Below are 25819 nucleotides of genomic sequence, written 5' to 3' on the forward strand. Positions count from 1 at the left end.
CGATACTTCCCCTGCACGGCTTCACCTCTGCTCATCACGAGCCAGCCCACAGAGAAGCAGTCGTTCCCACACGATCATCACATCCCAGACAACCTCCGACTTGCTTTCGCTTCACTTTGTCTTTTTCCAGCGTGTTTCCTATTTTCATCTTTGCAAAACTCTATTTCCCCCGTTCATGTGACAGGTCAGTTGCTGATATCGGTCGTGACCACATGATCTCTTTTTATCACTTTATCAGGGACAGGTTTAAAAAGCAAAGATTTAGTAAATGAATTCTTCGGTGACGTTCATCCTATTACATCTTAATCATCTGCAGCTCATCTGTGCTCGTCACAGCTTTAACCTGCAGCTACGCACTGTTATAAGTATCATTGGTCAGTTTCTGGGGTTAAATGCGTCAGTGTTAAGTATCTGAATGCAAGACAGCTTCAGGTCAGGGTGACTTAAACCCTCAACAACGAATTTCTTTATGTTATGGTCTCAAATGAACACTTTGCTCATTTTTAAGCTCCTCTATTATAGTGTATATATTCGTATCTAATATTTTTTAGCATTTTTTCTGTGAATTATAGGTGTTGTATACAGTTTGTATCGAAAACTGAGCTCACAACCCTTTTTAAAAACTGAATCCGTTGTGTAAGAAGCTGATGATTTGTGTTTTCTGTTATTTTCCCGCCCTCAGGCATCATGAGGCTTCACCTTGAGATGCATTTATTTCTGGTTTGATTTCATGACGAACAAATTCTAATAAACAAACCTGCAAAACCGCCCAAAAGCTTGGAAAAGAGGGAGGAGAGTTATTTTTTATGTAACATATCATATCACAATCAGCATCATTGTCTGAATATTGTCCTGATTTGCTTCCAGGTGATGTCATGCCACAGATTTACAGTGTGAGAAGGAACAGTGTGACTGTTCACTGGATCACACACGACTCAGCAGTTTCCATGATGCCTGAGCTTTAGTTTCTCTGACGCAGCTTCTTATCTCACTGTGTAATCTGGGAAATCGACGATTGTCTGTGTGCAAAGTTAGAACAGCTCTGGAGAGCGAAGATGTAAAAAAATCAACTTTATTCAACAAATAAAAAACTTGTTATAAATGATACTCACCTCCCCTCAGGCTTGTTGTTGTTTTCTGTCACTCGCTCGTGTTTCCAGTTCCTTTACACGTCTCAAAATCCCCCCCCTCACAGTCCAGGGCCGTGCTCCCACATCCTCACACCTCACGGTTTGTTGTCCCCTATTCTCTCCTCACTTTCTTCTTCTAGCTTCTCCTTCGTTGCTTATTCATCGTTCCATCCCCGTTGTTTCTCTCTTTTTAATCCTGCATTGTCCTCCGCCGCCTCCTTCACTTGATATAATCCTGTCTGCGAGCACTCTCCTGTGCGTACTCATGCACCCCCCCAGCTGTAAATGCTGTGTCAATCTTCCATGTGCATGTGATGAGATTGGGTTTTGGAGGGAGGGAGAGGAGAGAAAAGAAAAAGGAGATGAGACTACAGAGGGGCTGCCACTTTATCTCTCCCAGCATGTGTAGGTGTTGAATAATGCCTGATGTGCCAGTGGAAGCCAATGAAAACTCTATTGAGTCATGAGGCGGAAGAGGTGGAAGACAAAGGAAATATGACATTTTGGAAATGAAGGGATTGAGCAGCCAACGTTATTTAAAAACACTGATTATAATATAAGGGATTTCACTGAAGCTTTGCATGGAAACAACACACAGAGTCCCACAGCTCTGTGAGCAGTAAAGGCTGTTTCCTGTCATCCAGGGCTGAAGTGCAATATTTACAATATAATACAAACTTGGAAAGACTTGTTTGAAAGCCATTTCCAATAAAGTTTTGAGTGTAGAATGAGCAAATTGTGATTCATCTGAATAATTTGACTTAAAAAGTACAATATGATAATTGTTTACACATAAAATAACTAAATTATAACATTCACGTCATTCTCTTGTTTATTAAAAATGAAAATAAACATTCAGCCACCTGGTCATTTTATGTCATATCACACAAAGACTCCCTCATGTGAAATCAAATAAAATCCCTTTAAAAAAACAATATATATTTTGTTGTGTTATTAAAAAACTCTGTTGAACTGACACAAATTCCCAGTCAGACAATAGTCATGTGACAAATGTATTTTACGTCAGGTGTACTCACAACTGTAGCATGCCGTTAACATATAGGCAGGACTGATACTACTACTACTACTTCTTCTATTTGTATTATTGATAACATAATTAGACATATGGATATTTCCACTGTTAATTACTAACAGTATGTAACAGTCTCCTCTCTCCTTTCTCTCCTTCTTCCTTCCCTTCCAACTCTTTGTTAGTGCAGCTCCACCAGCTTCATAATTTACATTAACAGCGGCGTAACTTTGTCATCTCTCACATTTTCTGGTCTGATTTAAAAGTGTATTCATCCAGAATCCACATGTATAATATATGAATATGAATATGAAACCAGTCTCACAGAGGAGCTCCCCTTTAGCCTCGTACTCCTCGTCCTCAGGTCAGTCTGCATCACTGCCTCCACTTGGGACAGACGGCTGAAGATGTCTGCTGGTTGGTGCAGGTCAGCCTCACTCAGCAGTCGACCCACAACAGAGGAAGGTGGTGACGTTATCGAGCGGTTTCTCTGAATGTCTTTCTCAGATGAGAAGAAAATGTGTCTTTGTAGATGCACCCGACCCCGAGGGGAGGAAAATCCACGGTGTGAATCTGAACAACTTACTCATTGTTACACTGGTAAACAGGCTGATGATAAAATCAGATCTATGCAAAAATCAAGCGGCGATGCCCCAGAATTTAGAGAATATAGCAAAACCTTGTGCAAAATCATAATGATGCACAAGGTCCTTTTGGTTCATTTTTGCGTGATTATCAAACAGACATGGCACCGATCCGCTTAAATTGAAATCAAGCTGCACCAAATTTCCCACACCCGGAATATTCTATTCTAGCAATGATTAAGAAAGGGATGTAATTTAAAACAATATAACAGGTTTTTCCTTGACCTCGAATGTGTTCAGTTGTTTTTGTGTAATGTTGCTTTGCAAACAAACGCACAGGGGGTGAAACCTGAATCTCCTCAGCAGAGGTGAGGACGGGTTGTGTCAGAGGACGGGAGGAGATGGAGGGTTTCAGACGGTCGTACTGTCCAGGGAGGAGATGACCGGGCGGACAGACTCCTCAGGCCACATGTGTGTGTGTGTGTGTGTGTGTGTGTGTGTGTATTAATAGCTACTAATCAGGCCTGGGTGTCAGATTAGGTTCCTGTAACCTTTTGCTCAGAACACCCTCATTACAACAGCACATATGGGTCAGCTCTGTCCACAGGATGTTCTCCACAGCACGTTTCCTGTCTGCGGATCTATACCTTCAGCCACATGCTCGTCTGAAGTAAAACACAAATAGGAGACGATTGAAGCGGAATCTTTTAAAAGATAAGAACACTTCTGCTAGAAGAACAGTCAACGTGAACATCCCAGTGGCAGATGAAGGGCCCAGGCTCTGTGTTTAGAAGCTCCAGGGGTGTAGAAGGAGGCCGGTGCTCTCCGGTGCTGTGTGGTGCCCCCTCACTTCTCCGCACCATGCACCACACATGCACTCTGAGTAGGCTGAGAGCGTTTTCCTCCGTGACCTCAGGTGCCCCGTGCCGGTTCTACTGCATCGAACATGAAAGTAGGATGCAGGCGCGCGGGATGTGTGCAAATCCAGAATCACCACCCTGTAGGTTATTGTGAGAAGGAGGACGACAGGGGAGGAGGTGGGATCTGAAGGGAGACACCACAGTGATGACAGATGGAGGGTGAGTGGTTTCTGATGGTGATTCACCGAACAGGGTTTGGAAGAAAGGGAGGTAGGTGGAGAAACATCAGGAGAAGAGACAGAGAGTATTTTAAAACACTGGAAATCATGAATGCTGCACGTCGTCACTGGAGAGAAGTCACACACACGTAAAACATCTCAGTGCAAGATGAGATATTTTCATGTTACAGATGATTGTTCATCATTTACTATGAGACACTGATGTCATCCACTGATTCAATTATCTGAGATTATCACAGTCTGATTTTATCTTTACATTCATATGTCTGATTACATTAAACCAGGCCAGTACATTCTCTATCTACATAGATAGATAGATAGATAGAGACAGACAGACAGACAGACAGACATACAGACAGATAGACAGACAGATAGATAGACAGATAGACAGATAGACAGATAGATAGATAGATAGATAGATAGAGACAGACAGACATACAGACAGATAGACAGATAGACAGATAGACAGATAGATAGATAGACAGATAGATAGACAGATAGATAGATAGACAGATAGATAGACAGATAGAGAGATAGACAGACAGACAGACAGACAGACAGACAGACAGATAGATGGATAGATAGATAGATAGACAGACAGACAGACAGACAGACAGACATACAGACAGATAGACAGACAGATAGAGAGATAGATAGATAGATAGATAGACAGATAGACAGATAGACAGATAGATAGATAGATAGAGACAGACAGACAGACAGACATACAGACATACAGACAGATAGACAGATAGACAGATAGACAGATAGATAGATAGACAGATAGATAGACAGATAGAGAGATAGACAGACAGATAGATAGAGAGAGACACAGATAGATGGATAGATGGATAGATGGATAGATAGATAGAATAAAGTTCCTCCCATTGAAAATGTCTTCTAATTGCTTTTTGCCTGCAGTCTAGCGCCACCTGCTGTTTCCATCAGCTTATTGAAGATGACTGAAGTTAACCGGAAAGAGATCAAGCAGCGGTGGACACGCAGGGATTTTGCTTTTCAAAGTACAACAATATCACAATTTAACAAAACCCCCTCAATGACTTGTTTTTTGGCGCTAAACACGCGTGGAGCTCAGCCGGGACACACATGCACACGTTTTATAGAAAGGAGAGGTAAACGACAAACGCAAGTGCGCGTAACGACAAAGCGCGGGTTTTACTTTGAAAAACCACAACCGGAACAACCGCGCCGTATGCCGGATCCGGGTTAGCTTGATGCTAGCTCCTGCTGCGTGAGCTGTCAGCCACGTCACCTCCTCTGGAAACCCTCTCCTCTGCGCCTCCTGCTCCCACTCAGCGGAGAAACCTCCAAACCGTCACCTTTACTCACTTTGTCATCCAGAGGGTCGACGTGTGCGGCTGCTGGACGAACCGGAAGTCCCGCTAGCCTGTTAGCTGGAGCTGTTTTTGGAGGCTAACTAACTCTGCCCTGTCTCCTGGGGACGTGTCAGGCCTGGTGGTGGTGGTGGTGTTGTTGTTGTTGTTGTTGTTGTTGTGGTTGCTGTATCCAGACTCTTTTTTTTTGGGGTTGCTGTTGTTGTTGTTGAAGCACAACGTTAACAACATGAACGTCTTCCGTCTGGCGGGTGACACGTCTCACCTGGTGGCCATCATCATCCTGCTCCTGAAGATATGGAAGTCCAGGTCCTGTGCAGGTAGACTCACACTCCACAGCAGCACCCCCCCACTCCTCTGTACACTGCTGTTATCACTGGGATTTGCATCACATTACACACGCACCAGTGCACGGACACACTTTTTGCACTTTACAGACCTTGCTGCAGACGTGTGTGTTGTTTGGTGTTTGCACGATGCTGAGGAGTTGTGCAGGAGTGGAAGCGACGTGGCAAAGTTAACCAAGCAATCTGCTGCCTGCTCCACCTTCAACACATCCGACTACATCTTTACAACAAACTCAGTCTGCTCCTCTGCTGCTTTCTGCTCTGATTCAGTCCAGAAACCAGCAGTGAAAGAACCATGTCATCTGCAGAGGTCGTGTTATGATGGATAATGTCTTTTCTTTTCTTTAGGCATCTCCGGGAAGTCCCAGGTGCTGTTTGCTCTGGTTTTCACCACCAGGTACCTCGACTTATTATCCGTCTTCATTTCTCCTTACAACACGGTCATGAAGGTAAGTGTGGAGATCTCAAACACACAGTTAAACACACACACACACACACACACACATGTTGTCCCTAACACAACCCCAGTGGAAACATAGACTTTCTCATGCTGAGTGTGGCTACATATCTGAGTGATTGAGTTTTGTTCTGTGTGTGACTCTCACCACGAGCTTGTGCTATGAAGCAGGATTGGTGATTATCAGGGTATCTTCAGGTTTAACTCAGAGTTTTCAGTTCAATGAAGGTGGCTCACTTCTTACTGAGGTAAATCACCATGGTAACCTCGTGATATCAGATCAAAACGGCCAAACTGTTGAACACTCAGATCGCTGGAAAACCTGAGTCATCGATCTACAGGTTCCTGACGGGGACCAAAGAGTTTAGGAGACAGTAAAGTGAGAAATTCTAATGTCAGCAGATAAAAAAACAAAACAGAGGTTAGCTCGAAAACTGCAACTCATTTCTTTGTTGTATACACACACACGGTTTTAATTTAAAGCTTACAAGTTAGTTGCTGACTCTAAGAACCTGAAAATGTCTGCATGTGTCACCTTCACTGTTTCACTGTGGCTTCATCCATGTTCAAATACTTGCCCCGGGTCTCAGGTGGTGTTCCTGGCGATGTCCTATGCCACCGTGTACCTGATCTACATGCGCTTCAGGAACACGTTCGACGCGGAGAATGACACGTTCCGCATCGAGTTCCTGTTGGTGCCCGTCATCGGACTGTCCTTCTTGGAGAACTACGCCTTCACCCCAATGGAGGTAAACAATCACTCTGCTGAATCAACAGTTATATCTTCATATTTATTTGCAGCTGCAGAGATTTGTTATAATTTATTGTTATTATATATATGTATTTATATGTTTATATATATATACCTCACGTGTCTCCCTCCTGCTGCTTCCACCCAGATCCTCTGGACCTTCTCCATCTTCCTGGAGGCGGTGGCCATCATGCCCCAGCTCTTCATGATCACCAAAACTGGCGAGGCGGAGTCCATCACCACCCACTACCTGTTCTTCCTGGGCCTCTATCGAGCCCTCTACATCGCCAACTGGGTGTGGCGTTACCACACGGAGGGCTTCTTCGACCAGATCGCAGTGGTGTCTGGCGTCGTGCAGACCATCTTCTACTGCGATTTCTTCTACCTTTACGTCACAAGAGGTGAGTAGAGATATAAATGTAAATTATTTAGTGTAAAAACTTTTGACTGTGGAGGCGTGTGGCTGGGATCCCTTCAGATCAGTGGAAGGAATCTAGAAGCTTTCACCTGAATTTCTGTTGATATAATTAACTATTATTAGTTGTATTATTGTTATGTTATATTTCCTGACCTTTGCTTGATTTTAGATATAAAAAATAACTCAACCCTGGGCTGTAAATGTACTTGGTTGATTTAATGCGTTATAATGTTTGAACAGAATTGCCTGTCTACTGTGAGCTGTTAAGTAATTCATCCTGCTCGTCCAGTTGAGGAAGTCATGTATCATTCTACACAGTAGACAAAGTGAACAGTGTGAATCTGGTCACGTGAGTGTGAATAGTGTTGGGTGTTATTTCAGCTGGTAAACCGAGGACATAGAGGAAGACTTTCACTTTTTAAATCATAACTGGTTTGTCCTCTCTTTCTGTCCCCCTGCCTGCGCGCAGTACTTAAAGGAAGAGGGAAGATGAGCCTGCCGATGCCGGTCTAAAGCCGAAGTCTGCGGCGAACCACCGATCTGTGCCTGCGACAGCGCCGCATTTCAACACAGCCGTTTAACTGTACACGTGTTTTTCAATAATGGGACTAAAGGTCTGCCCTGATTCTCTAGACCAAAACAAGTGCAACTCTTGAAATTGAATTTCTGTCCGACTGGCAGTTTGTGTTTGCGAGTGTGAGTTTACGAGTGTGTGTGTTTATAACTTAGCGATGTATTTTTGTTTGTTTTTGTAAGATGGAAATGTGACACTTGAGCTGTGTCCCTGAGATGAGTAACACTATGCAAACTGTGCGTCGGTCTTTAGTTTCCCCTCTTTAGCTGCAGAGAGATAATCCACAAAATAATGTGCCTGAAAGTTGCGGTAGCCTTGTTGTACAGCTCTCAGATTCAGATTGTGTGGAGCTTTAGTTTCCACAAGGTGTAGCTACAGATCCGGTTCTTCCTGTTGGAGAGTACCCACACACTTCTAGACACCACTGGTCTTTCCTGAGGATTTACAGTAATTACATATATTATCGTATTTGTAAATGTGGACTCTGTAATCATCCATAAAGTGTCTTCCTCTTTGATTATGTGATTACACACTCTTTACCAAGCATCGTTTTCCTAATTGCCAATTATGTTAACTTTGACTGTTTCCCCTTTGTCATCGTTGTATTTTGTATCAAACATGTAAAGTTTCTTCATGGGAGAAAAAAAGGGCTAAATTCTTTTGTAATTTTTCCTCAATGGAACCAAAGATGGAACAAACAGCTGCTGAGACGCTTTAGTGAAACAAATGTTTTTGTCCTTCCCGGGTCTTTGACTGTCTTGTTGTGTTGAGGGTAAAAAAAACGACATCAAAGCGTTTTCAATTTCTGTAAAATGTCTGTAGAGCGTGTTACTGACACAGAGGCGAATTGCACACAATTGCTATGACATTTCTTTTATTATAACACATGACTTCAGTCAACTCAAGGGTGTGGTGTTGTTCTTTGTTCCCAATCCACCTGGACGGAAACTCACCAGGATGTTTACCTATCTGTAAACTCCCCCAACACACACACACACACACACATGCATTGGCAGTGTGGGCTGAAAGTGCTGGTGCATCAGTGTTAAAGACAAATCAGATGTATGACACACAGTGGAATGAGTGAGTTGTTGAATAAAGACCATAACCCCACCACATGTGAACGCAGTCAAGTATCCCTCAGTGCAGGAAAGTTTTCCGGTGCTTGTACAACACCTTGCTTCCCTCCCTCACGGCCCCCCCCACCGCCTTGGCAGCAGAGGTGATGGAGAGCGGTGACGCTGCCAGAGCCACTGCCCTCTCCATCACCTTCACCTTCTTCACAGCTTTCCCTTCCCCCTCGTCCTTCCCCATGATTCCTGCCCCCTCTGCAGCTCCCTTCCCTAGCGCAGTCGCCAGCTCGCACCAGAAAAGTCCCTCCTCCCTCTTCCTGGCCTCTTCCTCCTCCCTCCTCCTCCTCTCTAACTCTGGTCCCTGCTCCTCTTTGACCTCTGCAAACTTCCGAGGGGACTCCAGTTTTTGTCCTCCCAGAATCCTCTCTTGTGCGTCCTTGATCACCTTCTCGGCCTCCCTAAACATCTCGTTGCTGTAGCAACCGCCTCCATTGGCCTCCACCATCTTGTCCACCTTCTTCAGCAGCTGCTCCACCTGTGGTGACTCTGTTGTCTTGTCCCTGTTATCGAAGACATGATACCCTCCACGGCAGCTGCTGACAAACTCCAGCAGCTCCTTGCTCTCCTTCAGGAAGTCGCCGGTGTGTTTGCCCTGCAGCTGGTCTCCCCCGGTGAACAGCACCACGGTGAACCTGCAGACTTCAGGACCAAATGTAGCCTTGATCCACTCCAGGGTGTCCCTTTCCTCTTTTGTGAACCTGCAGGGCTGCAGGGTTACTAAGAAGGCATGGGGCCCCGGAGAGGACAGGACGACACAGCGCCCCACCTCCGCCATGACCTCCTGAGGGGGGAGCCGTGTGGGGAAGAACCCCGGGGTGTCGATCACAGAGACGCTGCGCCCCTTCACTGTTCCAGTCCCCTTCTTGCATTGCGTGGTCACAGAAGAGGGGGACACGTCGGCCCAGAAAGCCGACCTGCCCAGGATGGTGTTGCCTGAGGAACTCCGGCCTGTTCCCGTCCTCCCCAGCAGGACGAGCCTCAGGGGTTCGGCCTCTGGTGTTGGGGATGATGCTGCACAGACTGTGGAGCAGATAATAATAATCGTTTTGGTTCTATAAATCATGGATGATGTATTTATGCGTCTGGGGACAGACAGTGCCTGGACGTTTTCAGGTTATCCGGCCATCTCAAGAACGTCATGAGGGAATTTCTTCACATTTGGTACAAACGTTCAGTTGGACTCAAGGATGAACTGATTAGATTTTGGTGGTCAAAGGTCAATGTGACCTTAAAAACACATTTTGCCCTGTGAACGCGATATCTTAAGAACGCCCAGAGAGAACGCTTTTAAATTTGGGACAAATGTTCACTTAGTCTCACGGTTTAACTGATTTATATTTGGGTGATCAAAGGTCATAGGTCCAGGTCACTGTGACCTCACACAACATATACTCAGCCTCTTGAACACCGATATCTCAAGTCAGCCTTTATCTTTACATGTTGGCCAGTTGTCACTTGGATTTAGGGATTAGATTTCAGTGGTAAATATTTTAAGTACATTTACAATGATTATTATTATATTTGTTATTTGGGCTATTTTTATTTATTTGACATTTTATGGACTACATGCTGTTTGGTTTGTATGATGTATTTTTTTAAATAGTTGTCACCATAAACAGTCCAGTCTTGAGAATGACAGTAAATCCACATACCTTCATGTGACGCAGCACTTCCAGATGACGACATCACAACAGACGAGCTGTGATTTAAAAACAACACCTTCGTCCTGACGCTGATTCGAAGACTATAAAACACCTCGCGTGTTTCCAGATGCACTTTTCCTTTGAAATTATCTATTTCCACCAAACCGCTGGAAGCAGCTGCGCATCTGTCGCAGTCCTGTGATGAGAGAGAGAGATGCTCCACTCCGCCTCCAAAACAAAAACCTAAAAACTACAACCCCAAAGAAGTTATTATTAAGAGGAGACTGGTTTCTCCACCAGAGACTAACTGGGCACGCACATGTTTTCACTGCGAGTCCTGATAATCTCACGCTGGTGAAATATACGTCCTGCTGTAAGAAAAGAGAATTTGCTGTTGCAGTTTCTAGTCTGACCACTGGAAGGCGGTATAATCTAATTCTATGGGTGCCACTGTTTAATGAGCAGGATTTAAAAAAAAATCAATTAATCAATTAAAAACTCACAGAAGTCAAACAAATCAGAATCACAGTGTTTCAGCTTTGAGTTGTTTTTTATTACTAGCCCCAAAAATCAGTAACGTGTGCCCCCCCCCCCCCGTAGTGAGTGCGATGGATTTCCAAGTGATAGAACTGCCACTAGACACACAAGAAGCTCTGCTGGACCGGACATTAGAAACGATCAGCTACAGGTCCAGAGAAGTTCAAACCACATATATTATTATTATTAGTCGAGTAACAGTGTCTTTCTCTTCTCACTTTCCATTTTCAGATCAGCTGTGACGAAGCGTTAGATGAAGTTGTGTCTATAGAGTCACTTGGATTTTCCCCCTGTAACAGTTTTGTCCACTCGCCCCTTTTTCCAGACGGTTAACACACAGAGAAACACAAGCTGTCCACACCTGCGACAAAAGCAAATATCAAACATCACAATTTCCCTTCATTCAATAGTTACACAGTGAACAACAAAATACAAAACACAGCATGAAGAAGTTCAGACTCACTGTCAGTTGTGTGTCTGTTACATGTTTCACCATCACAGTTTGAGCCCGAGAAGCACAAGAGATGTATGATATCACTTGAGATGTGACCCTGCTGCTCTGCACCTGCACGTTTTACACAGTTTGAAAACAATAAAAACAGAGACGTTTTCTAAGTAAGTTTTATTTATTTGAATCTTGTCTGCAGGTCATTGTGTGTCCATGTCTTTAAGCATCTAGACCAGGAGTCTCCAACGTCTTTCAGGCCAGGGGGACCCCCTACTACATGCATAGTAAAATCAAAATCAATCTAACTTTTAAATATGACTATTTAACATATCTGACTAGTTCATCGTCATGTATATGTGCAGGATTGTGTCTGCCTTTTCAAGCAAATTTAGTTTCTCGAATGTTTAGACAATAATTTGGCAGTACCTCTGAGGACCCCTGGAGGTCACTGAATCCCTGTTAAGGATCCAGTATCTAGACAAGTCACTGTATATATGATGTAAGTTAGACAATTGTGGACTTGGAATATAGCTTTTGTGCTGCATTAATACATTTTGATCCATGTTCCCAAAGAGAAACACAGACGTGGCATCTTTTAAAACAGGTGGATAAAGACTGACTGAAGAGCAAAGGAGCCTCACACAGTTCCATTAGAGATTCATACAGCTGTGAACAGATGTTTTCCTTTTGTCTTGCACAGGTGAAAACGGAGATTTTTGGTCTTTGCATGAGAAACTGTTTTGAAAGAGGGTGTAAAAAAAAAAAGACAAATTAGTAAAAGAAAACCTCTGCTGAGCTATAGGAAGGCAATGATGATGATGATCAAGTAAATTCCACTTTCATTACGGCTACAACCATACTACCACGTTTTATTTATACTAGTAGTGTGGATGGAGTGACTGAAAAGACCCAATCAGCAAGTTGTGTGTCTACATCTTCTTTTCCAAACATCTCTGTTTCTGCTCGTCCGGACTCTGACGCAGCCCCAGAGTTTTTAAACTAAAAAGGCGCCGGCAGTGTTTCCAAACTTCTCTGTTTTAGCGGCTCTAAAACTCCGGAGTAGTGTGGACGCCAGGTGTAACTGCAGCAGAGTTTTCACAGGAAAACGTTGTAGTATGGATGTAGCCTAAAGGGGCCTTAGCAATCCAGATAAACTGTAACTGATCCAAAGTAATTTTCAAACCTAAAACTCTATTTTCTCTACGAACCAGTGGCGCGCAGCCCACCGTGGTTTCAAAATGACACAAGTTCAAAGTAGTTGTGTTGGTTGAGTCGATATCAAGACGAGCTGTTGGAGGGTCTGTCCCACTCCACTTGGCTTCTCACTGGAAAGTCACCTCCGGTGGCTTTCAACACGCCGCGAGAAGCCGACGCATCCTGTTCTTGTGACGCCACATTCTCAGTGTGGGTCTCACCCCCGCTGCTGTTGTTACAGTGCAGGTTGTGTTGTGAGAGACTCCCGGCTCCGCTGATCAAGCCGGAGTTCCCCAAGTCGAACAACGTGTTGTTTTCATCGATCCCCAGTCCAAAGCTCTCCAGCACGTCCATGACTGATGGTGTGGGCGGACCACTGGAGGTCTCCTCCTCGATGAGACTCAGGGTCGGCAGGATGTCCACTAACTCCGCCATCTCCATCGGTCGGATGACCTCAGTGATGCTGGAAGGAAAGTCCTGTTCATTGTTGTAGGCCTCCTGTGCGTCCAGAACCGTGAACCCTACGTCCATCTGTGCGACGGCACCGGGCTCTAGTCCAGACTCGATTAAAGTGGTTGCACATATTTCAGACGGGCCAATGTTGGTCAAGTCCGCAGTTGATTGGGCGGTGATGTCCACAGGGTAACCTCCCTTTGCCACGCCCTCCATTGACGCCAGTTTGGCGAACCCTTCAGTAGCGACCGTGATTCCTGCTGGAGGGGAGACCTCGGCAGTGACGACGTTTGGTTGAGTCGAACTGACTAAACTCTCTGAAAGGGAAACGTGGAAAAAGTCTTAGTCTTTGATTTACAGCATCATTCAAGAAGATGTCTGGAAAATTTGGTCCGGACATTTCCTGGAGTTTGTCTCCACATATGAAGAACGCAGCAAGAGATTATATGATTTAACCGTTTGCCCGCCTCAGTCTCTAACGTGGTGCTGGAATATGAATATTCTACACTAGTCTTATAAAAGACTTATCTACACCCACATCATCATCGTACCTGTATTGGCTCTCTGTACTTGCATCCGATTGGGCCACGTCAGTCTGACGGTCAAACTCTCCTCCTCGTCTTCATCATCAGGACGTGGCGGTGGGTCTCCGCCCATCACCAGACCCAGAGGCACTGCCCCCACCCACTGCTTGGACCGAACGCACTGTAGACAGTCCATGATCCAGCGGGCGTCCCTCCACACCACATCCAGACGCTGACAAGGCAAGAAAACACAGGTTATTTAATCTGGTGAAAGGTCTTTAGGTGTAATATTGAAAATATAGAATATTATGGGTCTTTGGTCAATTCTAGTTAAAGCCTTATCTCTGACTTACTCATTGAGGCTATATTAATCAGAAAGGAAGAGATGTGGGGAAAGACAAGCGGACAAACACATTCATGATCTCACATGGGAAAGCTCGGTGATGCAGTTCAGCCGCTCTCGGGCCTCCTGCACCTCCTTGGTGTCCAGCGCCTCCCGCAGAGCCTGCTGGGCCAGATGTGTGTCCAGCTCCAGCCTCACCCAGACCTGGCAGTACTGGGACAGGAAGTCGCGTTCGTACGTCCAGAAGTGAACTGGGGACGAAAAAGAAAAGAGAAACCTCGACATCAAAAAGGAGAGAAAACGAGTCAAAGAAAACTTCCATCTATGGACTGCGGTCGTTTGTCCCACCGAGCTCAAAGATCTGCAGAGGCATGGTGAGGCCGGGCTCCTTGGTGCCCATCAGGGGCCAGTAACTGGAGCTGAAGTCCTCACTGGGAGGCAGCAGCAGCAGCACGGACAGTTTTTCTCCAAACTGCAGCAGCTCGCGAGTGTACACGCCATACTGGTAGGCCTGTGGGGGACACGGCACAACGGAATATCAACATGCCGGCATAAAGGAGCATGTGGAAGGCGGCTGTTTGAGAGGAGTTTTACCCTGTAGAGGGGGATGTTGAGCTTGGTCAGGAGATGTGTGATGGCTGCTCTCAGGGACCTGACGAACTCCACCAGTCCGCTGTTCTCCATCAGGCTCTCGTCGTCGCCGCTGAACAGGTTCTGAGTGCTGCCATTGGTCGTGGTGTAAACATGACTCTGGAGCCACGCCCACTCGTCTCTGTCGCACATCAATGCAGCGAATTAAACATCACAATGAAAAGACCAGAGGTGACTCCTGAGACAGTCGAGGTATAAAACATCTGTATTCTACACGTTGTGGCCCATTAACTTGTGTATTTGGATGGATTTCCTTTCTTCTCTCACATGACATCATATTTTCACATGTTAAAGGTCCAGTGTGTAAGATTTAAGTGAAAGGGTAAAATTCTATATTTATATTCCATTGTAAGAATTGTTGTTTTCTTTACCCTATAATGGGCCTTTTATATTTAAATACTTTATATTTACCTACGGAGGCCGCCATGTTTTTTTTCCAGTAGCCCAGACGGGACAAACTTAACAACTTTTGAGTTTTTATGACAACTGAAGGTTTCCACAGGTTCTCTCAGCTGCAACATGCAACTTCACCACTAGATGTCACTAAATCCTACACACTGAACCTTTAAGCTGCAAGTGGGGGCCACTGTCTTCCTTTGTAATTCCAAAACTACTAACTTTACTATATCCTTTTTAAAGCATGTGAGTTTTCCTACGTCCCTGGTACAGTTTGCTTTGGAGAAAGCTTGTCAACGATAAAAGTATGATTTGTACTTGAGGACTTTGGATGGAATCAGCAGTACTCGTGTTACCTGGACACGTGGGCGTTGTGTCGGACCCGTGTGTGGCAGAGCAGATTGGGCAGCCTCTGAGGCACCAGGACCCGGATCTGTTCTACCGAGCTGCACAGTTTCAGGATGCCCACGTACAGACCCGGCTGGGCCCACTGGATGCTGTGCCTGTGGAGGGACAGCTTCTCCTGCACAACAAGAGAGACACATGTTGTTGCTGATTTGAAGAGACATTATTCAGATGTAGTGTTGAGAGGCCTTTCTGTTTCCTTCATCTCGTTTTGTTTTGTTGTGGGTTCATTAATTCAAGTGCATGTCTGGGGTTGTTTGAGTTGTGCAAAAACATGGCTGAATAATATAGTGGCGAAAACACTCAGACAAAATGAATTGAGTGTTCAATATATTCTGCTGTTCTTGTTTTACACACATACACAAACACAAATAAATATCCAGCTTCACCCTGAGCTGTGCAAAGAGCATGTCCATGGCGGTGGGCTCAGGCAGGAGAGGAGTTCTGCTGCGGTTCTTTTCCAGACGGGTCAAGGGCATCCACTGGAGCGGAGGGTCGGGAGGACTGGGAGGGGAGTTAGAGTTAGAGTAAGAATCAACATGGGCTCTATGTGGAGGAAATAAAAGCTGAGGGATTAACAGAATGAAACAAAAGGCTCAGTCTCACCTGGGAAGACTTGGGAACTCCTTCAGAGTCACCAGGAGTACGTTGCCCTGCCGGTCTTTCACTGGTTCGTAGTGCACCTGGCCCAGGTCCATCGTTCCCAGTGAAGACTGCGGGTAGAGAAAGGTGGGGTGAGGAGGTGAAACAGAAGCATGAGGATGAATGAATGAATAGAAATGAGGATATCAGGGATTAATGCAGTGAATCTCAGGTTGTGGGGGGCACAGGTTTGGAGCCGGAGATAGAGGCAGCGGTTTGAAGAGTAGGAGGAAGAAGTGATGTAAAGAGGTAATTAAAAAACCAATTAACCCATTGTAATAATTCTTATCATGCAGAGTAAGCCGCTTAACTTCCTACCTGCAGCTGGGAAACGGCTCTTAAAATGTTGTGCCTGTTCTGGAGGAGGGAGGAGGGGGAGGAGTGTGCAGAGAACAGAGCCTGCTGGAGCCAGGGCACTTGTTGCCACGCACAGGACAACTGCAAGAGAAAACCCTTCCTGGTTTCAATGCTTCCACCAACAAATATACAGTTTACATCGATTTCAAACTGCAATTCAGATAACATAACGACTGAGTAAATAACACAAACAGTTCACCTTAGCAAACCACAGGAAGTCGTGGGTGATGGAGGTGGAGCAGCACTGGATCTCCACCAGCGGGATTTGATCTTCAGCCGTCACCAGGATGTTCTCCTTGTGGTAGAACACAGTTGCCAAATACACGCCCCTATTCCGATCAAAATGAGAAGAGACCAAACACACAGATGAAATAAAATCATCTACAGACAAATGAACAGGTAATTCAATATTCTGATTTATATTTGAACTTTTGAAAGACTTTTTGGACTTTTGATTTATGTTTTTTGGACAAATTTATCCTCATGTTTGGACTTTGGTTTTTAATATTTGGATTTTTGGATTCATACCTTTCTTTTGTTGTCTGGTTTCGAAACTATACTGATTACCTGCCCCACCTTCATTAGTTTCACGTGTGTCTTATTAACTTCTACTTGTTTTAAAGCTTTGCTGTAGCTCCTCTCTATAACAGCTGCGCTCCCTTCTCCTCCGTCAGAGCCGTCCCATTTATCTACTGTGATGTGCTAAATGTGCTCCACTGAAAGTAAGTGACAGTTCAGTCTTGACCCGTCACTTGCGACTCATCATCATCATCAATCTTGCGGCTGCAGCAGCTTCAATGCCACTTCTGCTCTTTTTCAATGAGCTGAACAGATTCGGAGTTGGGACTCACTTTTCTGCTGTAATCACATCAAACTTAATGCCCTAACACCCCCGAACCCTCCCGGCACAGTTGGCCAGGTAAGACAGATGGAGCGCTACCTTTGTAGGAGGCGAACAAACTTGGTGGCAGACTGAAAGAGTTGTTTGATGCCTCGAGACACAGACAGACGCTTGCTGGGACTCTGGGGCTTCGAGCTCTCTGTGGAGAGAAGGAGAGGAGGATCACATGGGGTGAGAATCACTTTATCTGCCAAAATAGATTCACTGCAAACGCTCTGATTGGGTGAAGGTGGTGAAAAGGGTTTCTCTCTGTAGTGAAAAGAGTTGACACATGGAGAACATGGATATAAAGCTCTGTACAGTAAAACGCAGTAATATGAGCATATTAGGAATATCACGAATGTGCTGCAATGTTCCTGATATTCAATATGTTCTCTGACATTTCAGTGTATTAAGTTATTCATGTACAGACAAAAAAAGGACAAAACACACTGGTGCGTCGACAATACTTTGAAGTTCATCTGACTTTTATATTTTCATGCATTTCCTTTAGAAACTTGAGATAGGAAGTGCACAGATAAGAGTAATAGATTTAAATACAAAAACTAAGAGAGATTTTATTCTATTCAGTGATATTTATGATACTATATAACACTGACAGTAAATATTGTAAAACTACAACAATACAAAATATTAATGTATACAGTGTAAAGTCTTATGGACCCATCAGAGTCTGGATATAAATGATCTTTATAATCTGAGGACCCAGTGTTACCTATGCAGTATCCTCTGTATTGTGGCTCTCTGGCGTCTTCCAGCAGTTTCCTCACTAGACCCTCGTGGTTTCTGAACTGTGACTTCACACCGGTGCACTCCCTCCAAGCTGCAGGGGAGGCAAGAGAGAAATCATCACTTTCATTTTCTTTTCAATTAGTCATAATCATCCAAGACATTAATAACCCGTCCGCAGGCGAGTGCTGAGTACTGACTATTCTGTTTGCTTTTACATGAATTACCAGTTAGATTTTGTTATTTTTACTGAGTGCAACATGCAGAACATCACTAATATCACTACTGTGCTTCAATTCTGACTCATGTTTGCACTTATTTTAATATTTATTTTTCTTTATTCTCAAATTCAAGAATATCACAGTATGAAGAGGAAAGTAATGCAATAAAAAAGAGGGGCTGACATGTAGTTTACACCTTTACATCTGTTTCTCTATATATATATATTATAGCTTCTGTAAATAAAATGTGCAACATAAATGAAATTACCATTGCAAAAGTTGCAATGCAAGAAAGATTATGAGCCGAATTCAAACTCTGAGTGTCATGGATACAAGGCCCACTCACTGACTCACAGTGCCACCTTTTAATAATTCATTAATCTAGCAGCCATGAGTGGAATCACATCACGCTTGGTGTCAGCCAAATGATTTCATGACACAGGGACAAAGAGAAGAAAGAGCGGAGCCCCTTCGCGGTGGAAACTCCACATTCATCCAAGTTTGCAGTTCAGTATACTCACTGGAGGGGGCAGCGCTGACTGGAGTAGAGCACTGAGGCGGACCCCATCCTTTCACATTGTAGGCACTCACTCTTACAAAGTAATGCACTCCCTGCATTTAGAGAAGCACCAGACCGCCAAATTATTACCATGCATTAACCTTATGAATCCTCCGTTCCGGGACAAAGCAAATCACACACTGCTCTCATTATGAATTCATCTGGTTAAGTTGAGAGGGACAAGTGGTTCAGCACAGTGGATGATGATTGGGGAGAGATAAATACAGTGTGTGTGTGTGTGTGTGTGGGTCAAGAGCTATCGTGTGTGTGTATTATACAGTATGTGTGTGTATAATTACATGTCACCAAACTATTTAAATATATGTTTGTATATATCTGTGTGTGTGTGTTTGCAGCAAGAATCTGTGGATGCCCTGCTGTTTGCTTGCCTGTGTGTGTCTGTGTGTGTGTGTGTGTGTGTGTGTGTGTGTGTGTATGTGTGTGTGTGTGTGTGTGTGTGTGTACTGCGTGACTTACCGCTATGAGTCCCTTGACACTATAGGAGGGGTTCTTGGTCTCTGTAACTTGGGCTGAGCAAAGGATGCGTTTGAAGCTGGCTGAGGTGCTCCACTCCACTGTGAACACACGGACAGATTATTCTCTGGCTTAACTCGAAACCCCCGCCCCGTGCAGAAGTGAGGACTTGAGTGTTTTACAGTGTCGGGGACTTGTTGCGCCTGCGCTGACTTTTAGTGAAGCGAACTAGATGAATAAATACAGAGCTGTTATACCTGTTGGGAGAACAAGCAATAACCATGCATGTCAGAGACCGGGGGGGGGGGGGGGAGGTAACACACACTAGCTAACATTAACAGTAACGTCCGTTGTTGGACACAAAAAACAAAGTTGGGTCGGCCTTCAAGCACAATGCAGCCATGTATCTATCCATCAAACCCTCCATTGTAAATCAAAACTCTTGTAATTAATCACCTACCTCTGTGGCGTGTGATGAGCCCCATGGTGTCACCCTCCGGCTCCTTGATGGTCACAAACAACGAGGACGTGCTGGTCACCACGATGGACACGTGACTGGGAGGGCCGGGGAGCTCTGGGTGAAACATGTAGAAGACAGAGCACAGTTCAAACTGAGCAGTGATGAATTGTAACAACCACAGACAACTGTGCAGCAGATGAACTCTGCCTGATTCAAACACCAGCGACCTCTGTTGTTATTTGATTATTAAAGCGTTGCCCTCACACAGATTTGACAGCTGACAAGTTTATGTTGGTCGTTAAATTAATTAATAGTGAGCAGCAACTCAGCTATTGTGCTCAGCCGCCTCTCAATACTAACGCTGTCATCATAAAGCAGTCAGGGAAGAAAACTGGAAGTGCTTTATCCAGAAATAAAATAAGTGCAAAGCAGAGATGTTTATACGGAGCAATTAAAGTAAGTGCAGAGGGGGACATTATCACAGAAAAAAACATGGGTTTGAACCAATGGAGAGATGAGTTGAGCCGGTTGGAGCAGGGAAACCTAGAGGCCCAATGGAGCGTAACATAGAGAACCCACTTTTAGAACGGCTCTGGTTCTGGAAGTAAGTTTCCGAATCCTTTTTCCCATTGACGTCTGAGAAAATCCTCATAAACAGAACTACACATCCCATAAATCGTTGTAGTGTTGTGTGTAAGTTGTGTAGCATTACTGTGGCCAGCGATGTGGTACCGACAGGAATCATGGGAAATCCTGGTTGCTCTTTCGTAACGCAAAACGATGAGTGGATCTGATCGTGGCAAACATGATTGTTCGTGGTTGTGCTTAAACATTTCCATGGTAACAGCAAACGTTGCTATTGCACCTGAGGATCATGGGTAGTGTAGAGTTTCTTGTGGTCTCTATGGAGCGGCTAACATCGTTTCGCAATCTGGTAAATCTACCTTGGATGGTTATAATATTATGGATGATAATTAATCGGATATTTACTATAAGAAATACCCACCAACACAGAGGTTGCATCAAACCTCTTCTTGGAGGTAGAGGTGGATTTTTACTTGTTTGTTTGTGTGTGTGTGTGTGTGTGTGTGTGTGTGTGTGTGTGTTTGTGTGTGTGTGTGTGTGTGTGTGTGTGTGTGTGTGTGTGTGTGTGTGTGTTTGTGTTTGTGTGTGTGTGTGTGTGTGTGTGTGTGTGTGTGTGTGTGTGTGTGTGTGTGTGTGTGTGTGTTTGTGTGTGTGTGTGTGTGTGTGTGTGTGTGTATACACTAACAACAAGGTATTTGATCTATGCAGCCACAGGCAGCTGGTGGAGGAGGTGTATAGGGCATGGAAGAGTTTTAGAAAGGTCGAAGCAAGGCAGTATGTTGAATTTTGAATGAGGTGAAAAGAGGTGGAGCGAGACTTTCTAGAGGCCACCGAGGAGTTCAGTCGGGAAATCACTGAAACTTAAGAAGGTTGTTGGGCTGAATACCTGATGACTGTGGCCTTTGGCAGCAGTGATGGAGCACTTTACAAAAATAATAGTTCCAACTTGTTGAGACAGAGTTCGAGGAGGACAGAAAATGTCTGTATCACTAACAAGTGTTGACAGAAAGAAAATAACCAAGTTTGTGTCCGAGGCCCCGGGTTCCAGAAACGCCACAAGCTGACCCAACGCCACTGACCTGTGTTTTGGAAATTCTCTCTCATCCGGCAGTACAGCTGCAGCCTGAGGCTCCAGAGGCGGATGTGTCTCTGGATGTCAGCCTGCGCCTGAGGCCCGGCCCCGGTCCTCCTCACCAACTCCTCCTTCCGCTCCTCCACCCGTTTACCTGCCAGTGCCACCAGAGCGTCCAGCTTAACTGCCCACTCTGTCGGTCGGCACACTGAGAGGAACAACAAGATCTGAATATGATTTGCATTGGAATACGGACTTGTGACATCATTCCACGACAGAAGTTTTGGTTACTTTTGGTATTTTATGAGACTTACAAACGGGGTTATGCCTGGCACCCCCCTTTGTCAGCACATGGAGCAGAGGGGAGTTGTGCGTGAGGGCCGCTACGTCCAGGGGGACCAGGCCCTGCTCGCTCATCCTGTTCACCCCCTTCACCCGCTCTCTCTCCCAGTCCCTTTCTTTCCTCTCTCCCCTCTCCCACAGGCTTGCTCCTCCTCCTCCTCTTCCTCCACAGCTGGTGTGGTCTCTGGATAGCAGGCTTTGCACAGCCAAAGTGTCCTCGTTCTCCACGGCCTCCCAAAGGGTCTTGTACTTATGGGGATCAGGAGGGAGCAAGAGAGAGAGAGTGGGGTCCATAGAAAAAGAGGGATCATAGATTTATTTTATGAGAGAGGAAGGAGGTTTACTTTCCAAAGGAGGAGGGAGTGGCTGAGACAGTAATTAGGACATATAACCATAAATCAAATCATAAATCAAAGCCTCGCCTGGGATATTACATTCATACTGTATATATCAGCCATAATGAAAACCCAGTCAAGAGGACAGGACATTTCATTTCAGAATCAAAATGACAATTAAAATATATCTTACAGCCTCTGCAGACTTGCTGAGGTGCTTGGGTGTGTCCACTTCCCCAGCAACCGATGAGTCTCCACCCCTCAGTCTGACGGACAGGTTTCTGTATAAACGTTTGGGTGAGACGGGACCCAGAGAGCGCCGGCGCTGTGGGGGGTTCCTCGTGGATACAGACATGACAGAAGAGGCAGAGGACAGGAGAGGAGACAGAGGAGGAACAGGACAATGGAGAGACTGATAAAATGAAGAACTAGTTGAAGGTGTGACAGATTGGTTAGTTCATGAAGAGAAGGACCGGAGAGGGAAGACGAGATGAGAAAGCTGGAGGGTATTGGAAAAGGTGAAAGTCATTACAGGTCTGGAGGAGTGAAAATGAAACGAGAGGCAGAATGAAGGAAATAAAAAAGGACAAAATATACAGTCAGACTCACACCAATTATTCTACATTAAAAGCAAACTGACTGTAAGGGCGAGTACATGGGGAGCTGCTGTGTGGGTGGATGAATGGATAAAAGTTGCAAGATGAAAAAAAGCCTTGAAGCATTCATTAGTTTTCCTTTTGTTCCTTTTCTCTACTTCTCTATGATGTGGCCCAGGTTTTTTATTTGCTCTGAATGAAATCTCTCAGCGCCACAAAGCCAACGACCCCACATAAACTTTCTCATGTAGCAAAGCCAAATAAATGGCAATCTCTTCATATAATGAATAAAAAAAAAACATTCTCACAACTACAGTAATGTTGTTTCTGACTCTTTATCAATTCCATTGCATTTTCATTGCTGTAATAAATCACATTTCACAATTTTTCCTATTCAGCACTTGATGCGTATCAATGTGGCATAGTTTTTTGTCTCCTTAACAAAGTCAACAAGGGTCCTCTCTCATGTTTTGTCTTCCTTCTCATTCCCACTGTCTTTTCACAGCCCTCCAGATAAGACGCCCCAAGCATTCACATCTGAAGAGCATCTTTTTCAAAACCCAGGATAATAAAACTCTGTCATCTCTGTGTTTCGTCACCTCTTTCCCGTCCAAAGGGGAAAGTGGATCGCCTCAAATTTCAGGGGGCTTTTTCTGAATTTCATCCCTCTATCAAGTCCAGTCCGGCCCCTGAGCGGTGCCCTGTCCCTGTGTGAGACTGAATACTCCCCTGGCTGCTGGTGCTATCTGAGGACACAATGAGATGGCTCCGGCCACAATGACGCCACATCTCACAGGTGACACATTACCACTGCACATGCTACCTCACTGTGTGACTCAGTGGCCTGCAGAGTGCATGTGTCTGTCTGTACGGGGGATGCTGGGATATGGGGGTAATACCAGCCCGTGTTATTGGTGCAGTTTTGCCCTGTTTGTTTGTTATGTCTTACATCAGTCGTGGAAAGTGCTGACGAGACATTTGAAAGAGGAGATTAGCTTTGGTGTTTAGCTTTTTTTTTTTGAGGCAAGTGTTTGCAATGTGTGCCAGCATTGCAGCTGAGTGAATAACAGCCACGAGAGCAGGGCGGTGATGTGGACAATTAAAAAAAAACCTGTACTGATATGAATCATATGAATATGAATAGACTTATTGAGTCACTGTGGTTTTTGTCGCACGTCAGTATCTGAAACTGTGGTGAAGTTTTTTGTAATCTCTGCTAAATGCTACAGCTCACAGGTTGTGCATGGAAACATCTGATGATAATACTAAGAATGCACCAGGAAATAATGCAGTACATCCATATGTGTGAAGGATTATGGAAAATATTACCTACTTGTATCTGCAGTTAAATAAATTAAAACAATTAAAAAACTGCAAATGAATCAGATTATGATGCTTTTTCTACATTGAACCAACAAGAGCATGATTTAGCATCACACACACACAACAAACTAACACAACTCAGAAGTGAGTTACAAGATACAACACATCCTGGAACAACTTGAATTAATGTAATCCTGAGGAATGCTATGTGAATATCGTTATGTCATAAAATCATTGACAAATAATAAACTAACAAACTAACACCAAGTGAAAATACAATGAAGTTAAACCAGGTTAAATGAAAATAAAACTTCGCCCTGAAAAGTTAAATACTGAGTGAAAACTTTTCCTCTCTTCTTACCGTCAGTTTCCCTCGATGTTGTTTTCTGTCATAGATGAAAACCTGAGGATCGATTTAATCCATCGTCCCGAGCTCAGGAGTGTTCACCTCTGAGGGTGAAACGCACCTGAACTCAGCACCAGAGACTCACTGCCTCCACACACACACACACGCACACTCACACGTATGTGCACGTGCACGCACATGCACGAACGCGCTCGCACGTGCCTTGTCCCGCCCTCTTCCTACTTTTCTCTTCTTCTTCTTCTTGGAAACTCGTGAAACCTTAGTTACTGTAGACATGTTGTTTTTATTTATTACAACTTAATACTCGTTTTTATATACATACTATACTACTAATACTACTCTGTTGCATATTAAGTTCTATAATATCTCAGAAGTAATTTACATTGCTTCAACATTAAATATAATATCTGTGTTAATATTAATGATATCTTTATTTATATAGCACATCTAAAAACATTGTTAAAAAGTGCGTCACAAATAAAAATAAAAGTAAAAATACATAAAAAACCTAACAATACATGAAAAAACATAAAAAAGAATATACAAAACTATAAATACACAGAAATTTAAGCATGTTTCTCCCACTACAATAATAAAAAAATAGAAATAGGTAAAATCAGGGAATTGCGGAACAATAAAAGTATGCATGTGTATTTTATTGGCTAACTTTTATATTCTTATTTCTGTTCCCCTTGCTTTTGGTTCCTACCTGCTCTGTGTTTACATGGGGACAGTTAAAAGGTCCCGGTAGGTGTTGAACATCTGTGGTTTAGAGGTTTTAAAGTTGGGTGTTGAACTGTCAGAAATCTGTGTCACTAGACACACTAGATAACTAGTGTGTCTAATAACTGCCCTTGTCGTCTATCTATATTGAAGTGTTCCGAATAATTGATTATGTATTGTGAGTGAATGCATATCGTGCACAGTGAAGCAGACTGATAAGGAGACAAACACTCAGGTGCTTTAAGACATATGAAGTGAAATGACAGAAAATCAGTGGGCCAGCAATGGAGTGGAAAATGTTTGCATGTTACGGTTTATTAAGTCGTCTCCACTTGTGCTCGGACCGAAGCTGAATCCATTTCTCTCTGTGCTGCACCGGCCCCTGAGGAGTTATCTGTGTGAAATGGTTGTCAAATAAAGCTGACAGATATATGCGTCGGCTCCCACCTGAGCTCTGAGGAGGGCTCTCTGTCTCTCTCTCTGTCTGTCGGCTCCTCTCCTCTCTCTCTCTCTCTCTCTCTCTCTCTCTCAGGGGCCAATAAAACTGCACAGTCTGACGGATTTAGCTCCTGTCCAAGTGCAAATGGAGACTTTAGAAAGTAATATCTTCCCCCTTGCTGTCAGAGGTCTGCCTCTCTTCTCTGTCAGCCCAACAAGGCTT

The 25819-nt window shown here is 44.3% G+C and overlaps 3 protein-coding genes across 3 annotated transcripts; 1 reads left to right on the top strand and 2 right to left on the bottom strand.

The window, feature by feature from the left end:
- Positions 1-5052: 5052 nt before the first annotated feature.
- kdelr3 (KDEL endoplasmic reticulum protein retention receptor 3) lies at positions 5053-8860 on the top strand. Its single transcript, XM_034593176.1, has 5 exons — positions 5053-5518; positions 5894-5994; positions 6593-6751; positions 6902-7154; positions 7641-8860. Exons 1-5 carry the CDS (start codon positions 5428-5430, stop codon positions 7682-7684), a joined length of 648 nt encoding a protein of 215 aa, XP_034449067.1. The 5' UTR covers positions 5053-5427; the 3' UTR covers positions 7685-8860.
- LOC117766268 (GTPase IMAP family member 4-like) lies at positions 7872-10897 on the bottom strand. Its single transcript, XM_034593160.1, has 2 exons — positions 10531-10897; positions 7872-9898 (listed from the first exon to the last, which is right to left on the bottom strand). The coding sequence occupies exons 1-2, from the start codon at positions 10562-10564 to the stop codon at positions 8886-8888; spliced, it is 1047 nt and encodes a 348-aa protein (XP_034449051.1). The 5' UTR covers positions 10565-10897; the 3' UTR covers positions 7872-8885.
- Positions 10898-12188: 1291 nt separating this feature from the next.
- On the bottom strand, positions 12189-24563 carry LOC117766221 (ankyrin repeat and fibronectin type-III domain-containing protein 1-like). The gene is made up of 19 exons (XM_034593063.1): positions 24430-24563; positions 22343-22685; positions 21787-22063; positions 21480-21680; positions 19816-19929; positions 19359-19456; positions 18844-18934; positions 18088-18195; positions 17412-17511; positions 16671-16800; positions 16433-16552; positions 16079-16185; positions 15862-15976; positions 15424-15590; positions 14615-14792; positions 14369-14531; positions 14105-14271; positions 13705-13909; positions 12189-13470 (listed from the first exon to the last, which is right to left on the bottom strand). Exons 2-19 carry the CDS (start codon positions 22502-22504, stop codon positions 12785-12787), a joined length of 3189 nt encoding a protein of 1062 aa, XP_034448954.1. The 5' UTR covers positions 22505-22685; positions 24430-24563; the 3' UTR covers positions 12189-12784.
- Between the last annotated feature and the right edge of the window lie 1256 nt (positions 24564-25819).

The sequence above is a fragment of the Hippoglossus hippoglossus genome, chromosome 8 (assembly GCF_009819705.1).
Source record: "Hippoglossus hippoglossus isolate fHipHip1 chromosome 8, fHipHip1.pri, whole genome shotgun sequence".
Classification (NCBI taxonomy): domain Eukaryota; kingdom Metazoa; phylum Chordata; class Actinopteri; order Pleuronectiformes; family Pleuronectidae; genus Hippoglossus; species Hippoglossus hippoglossus.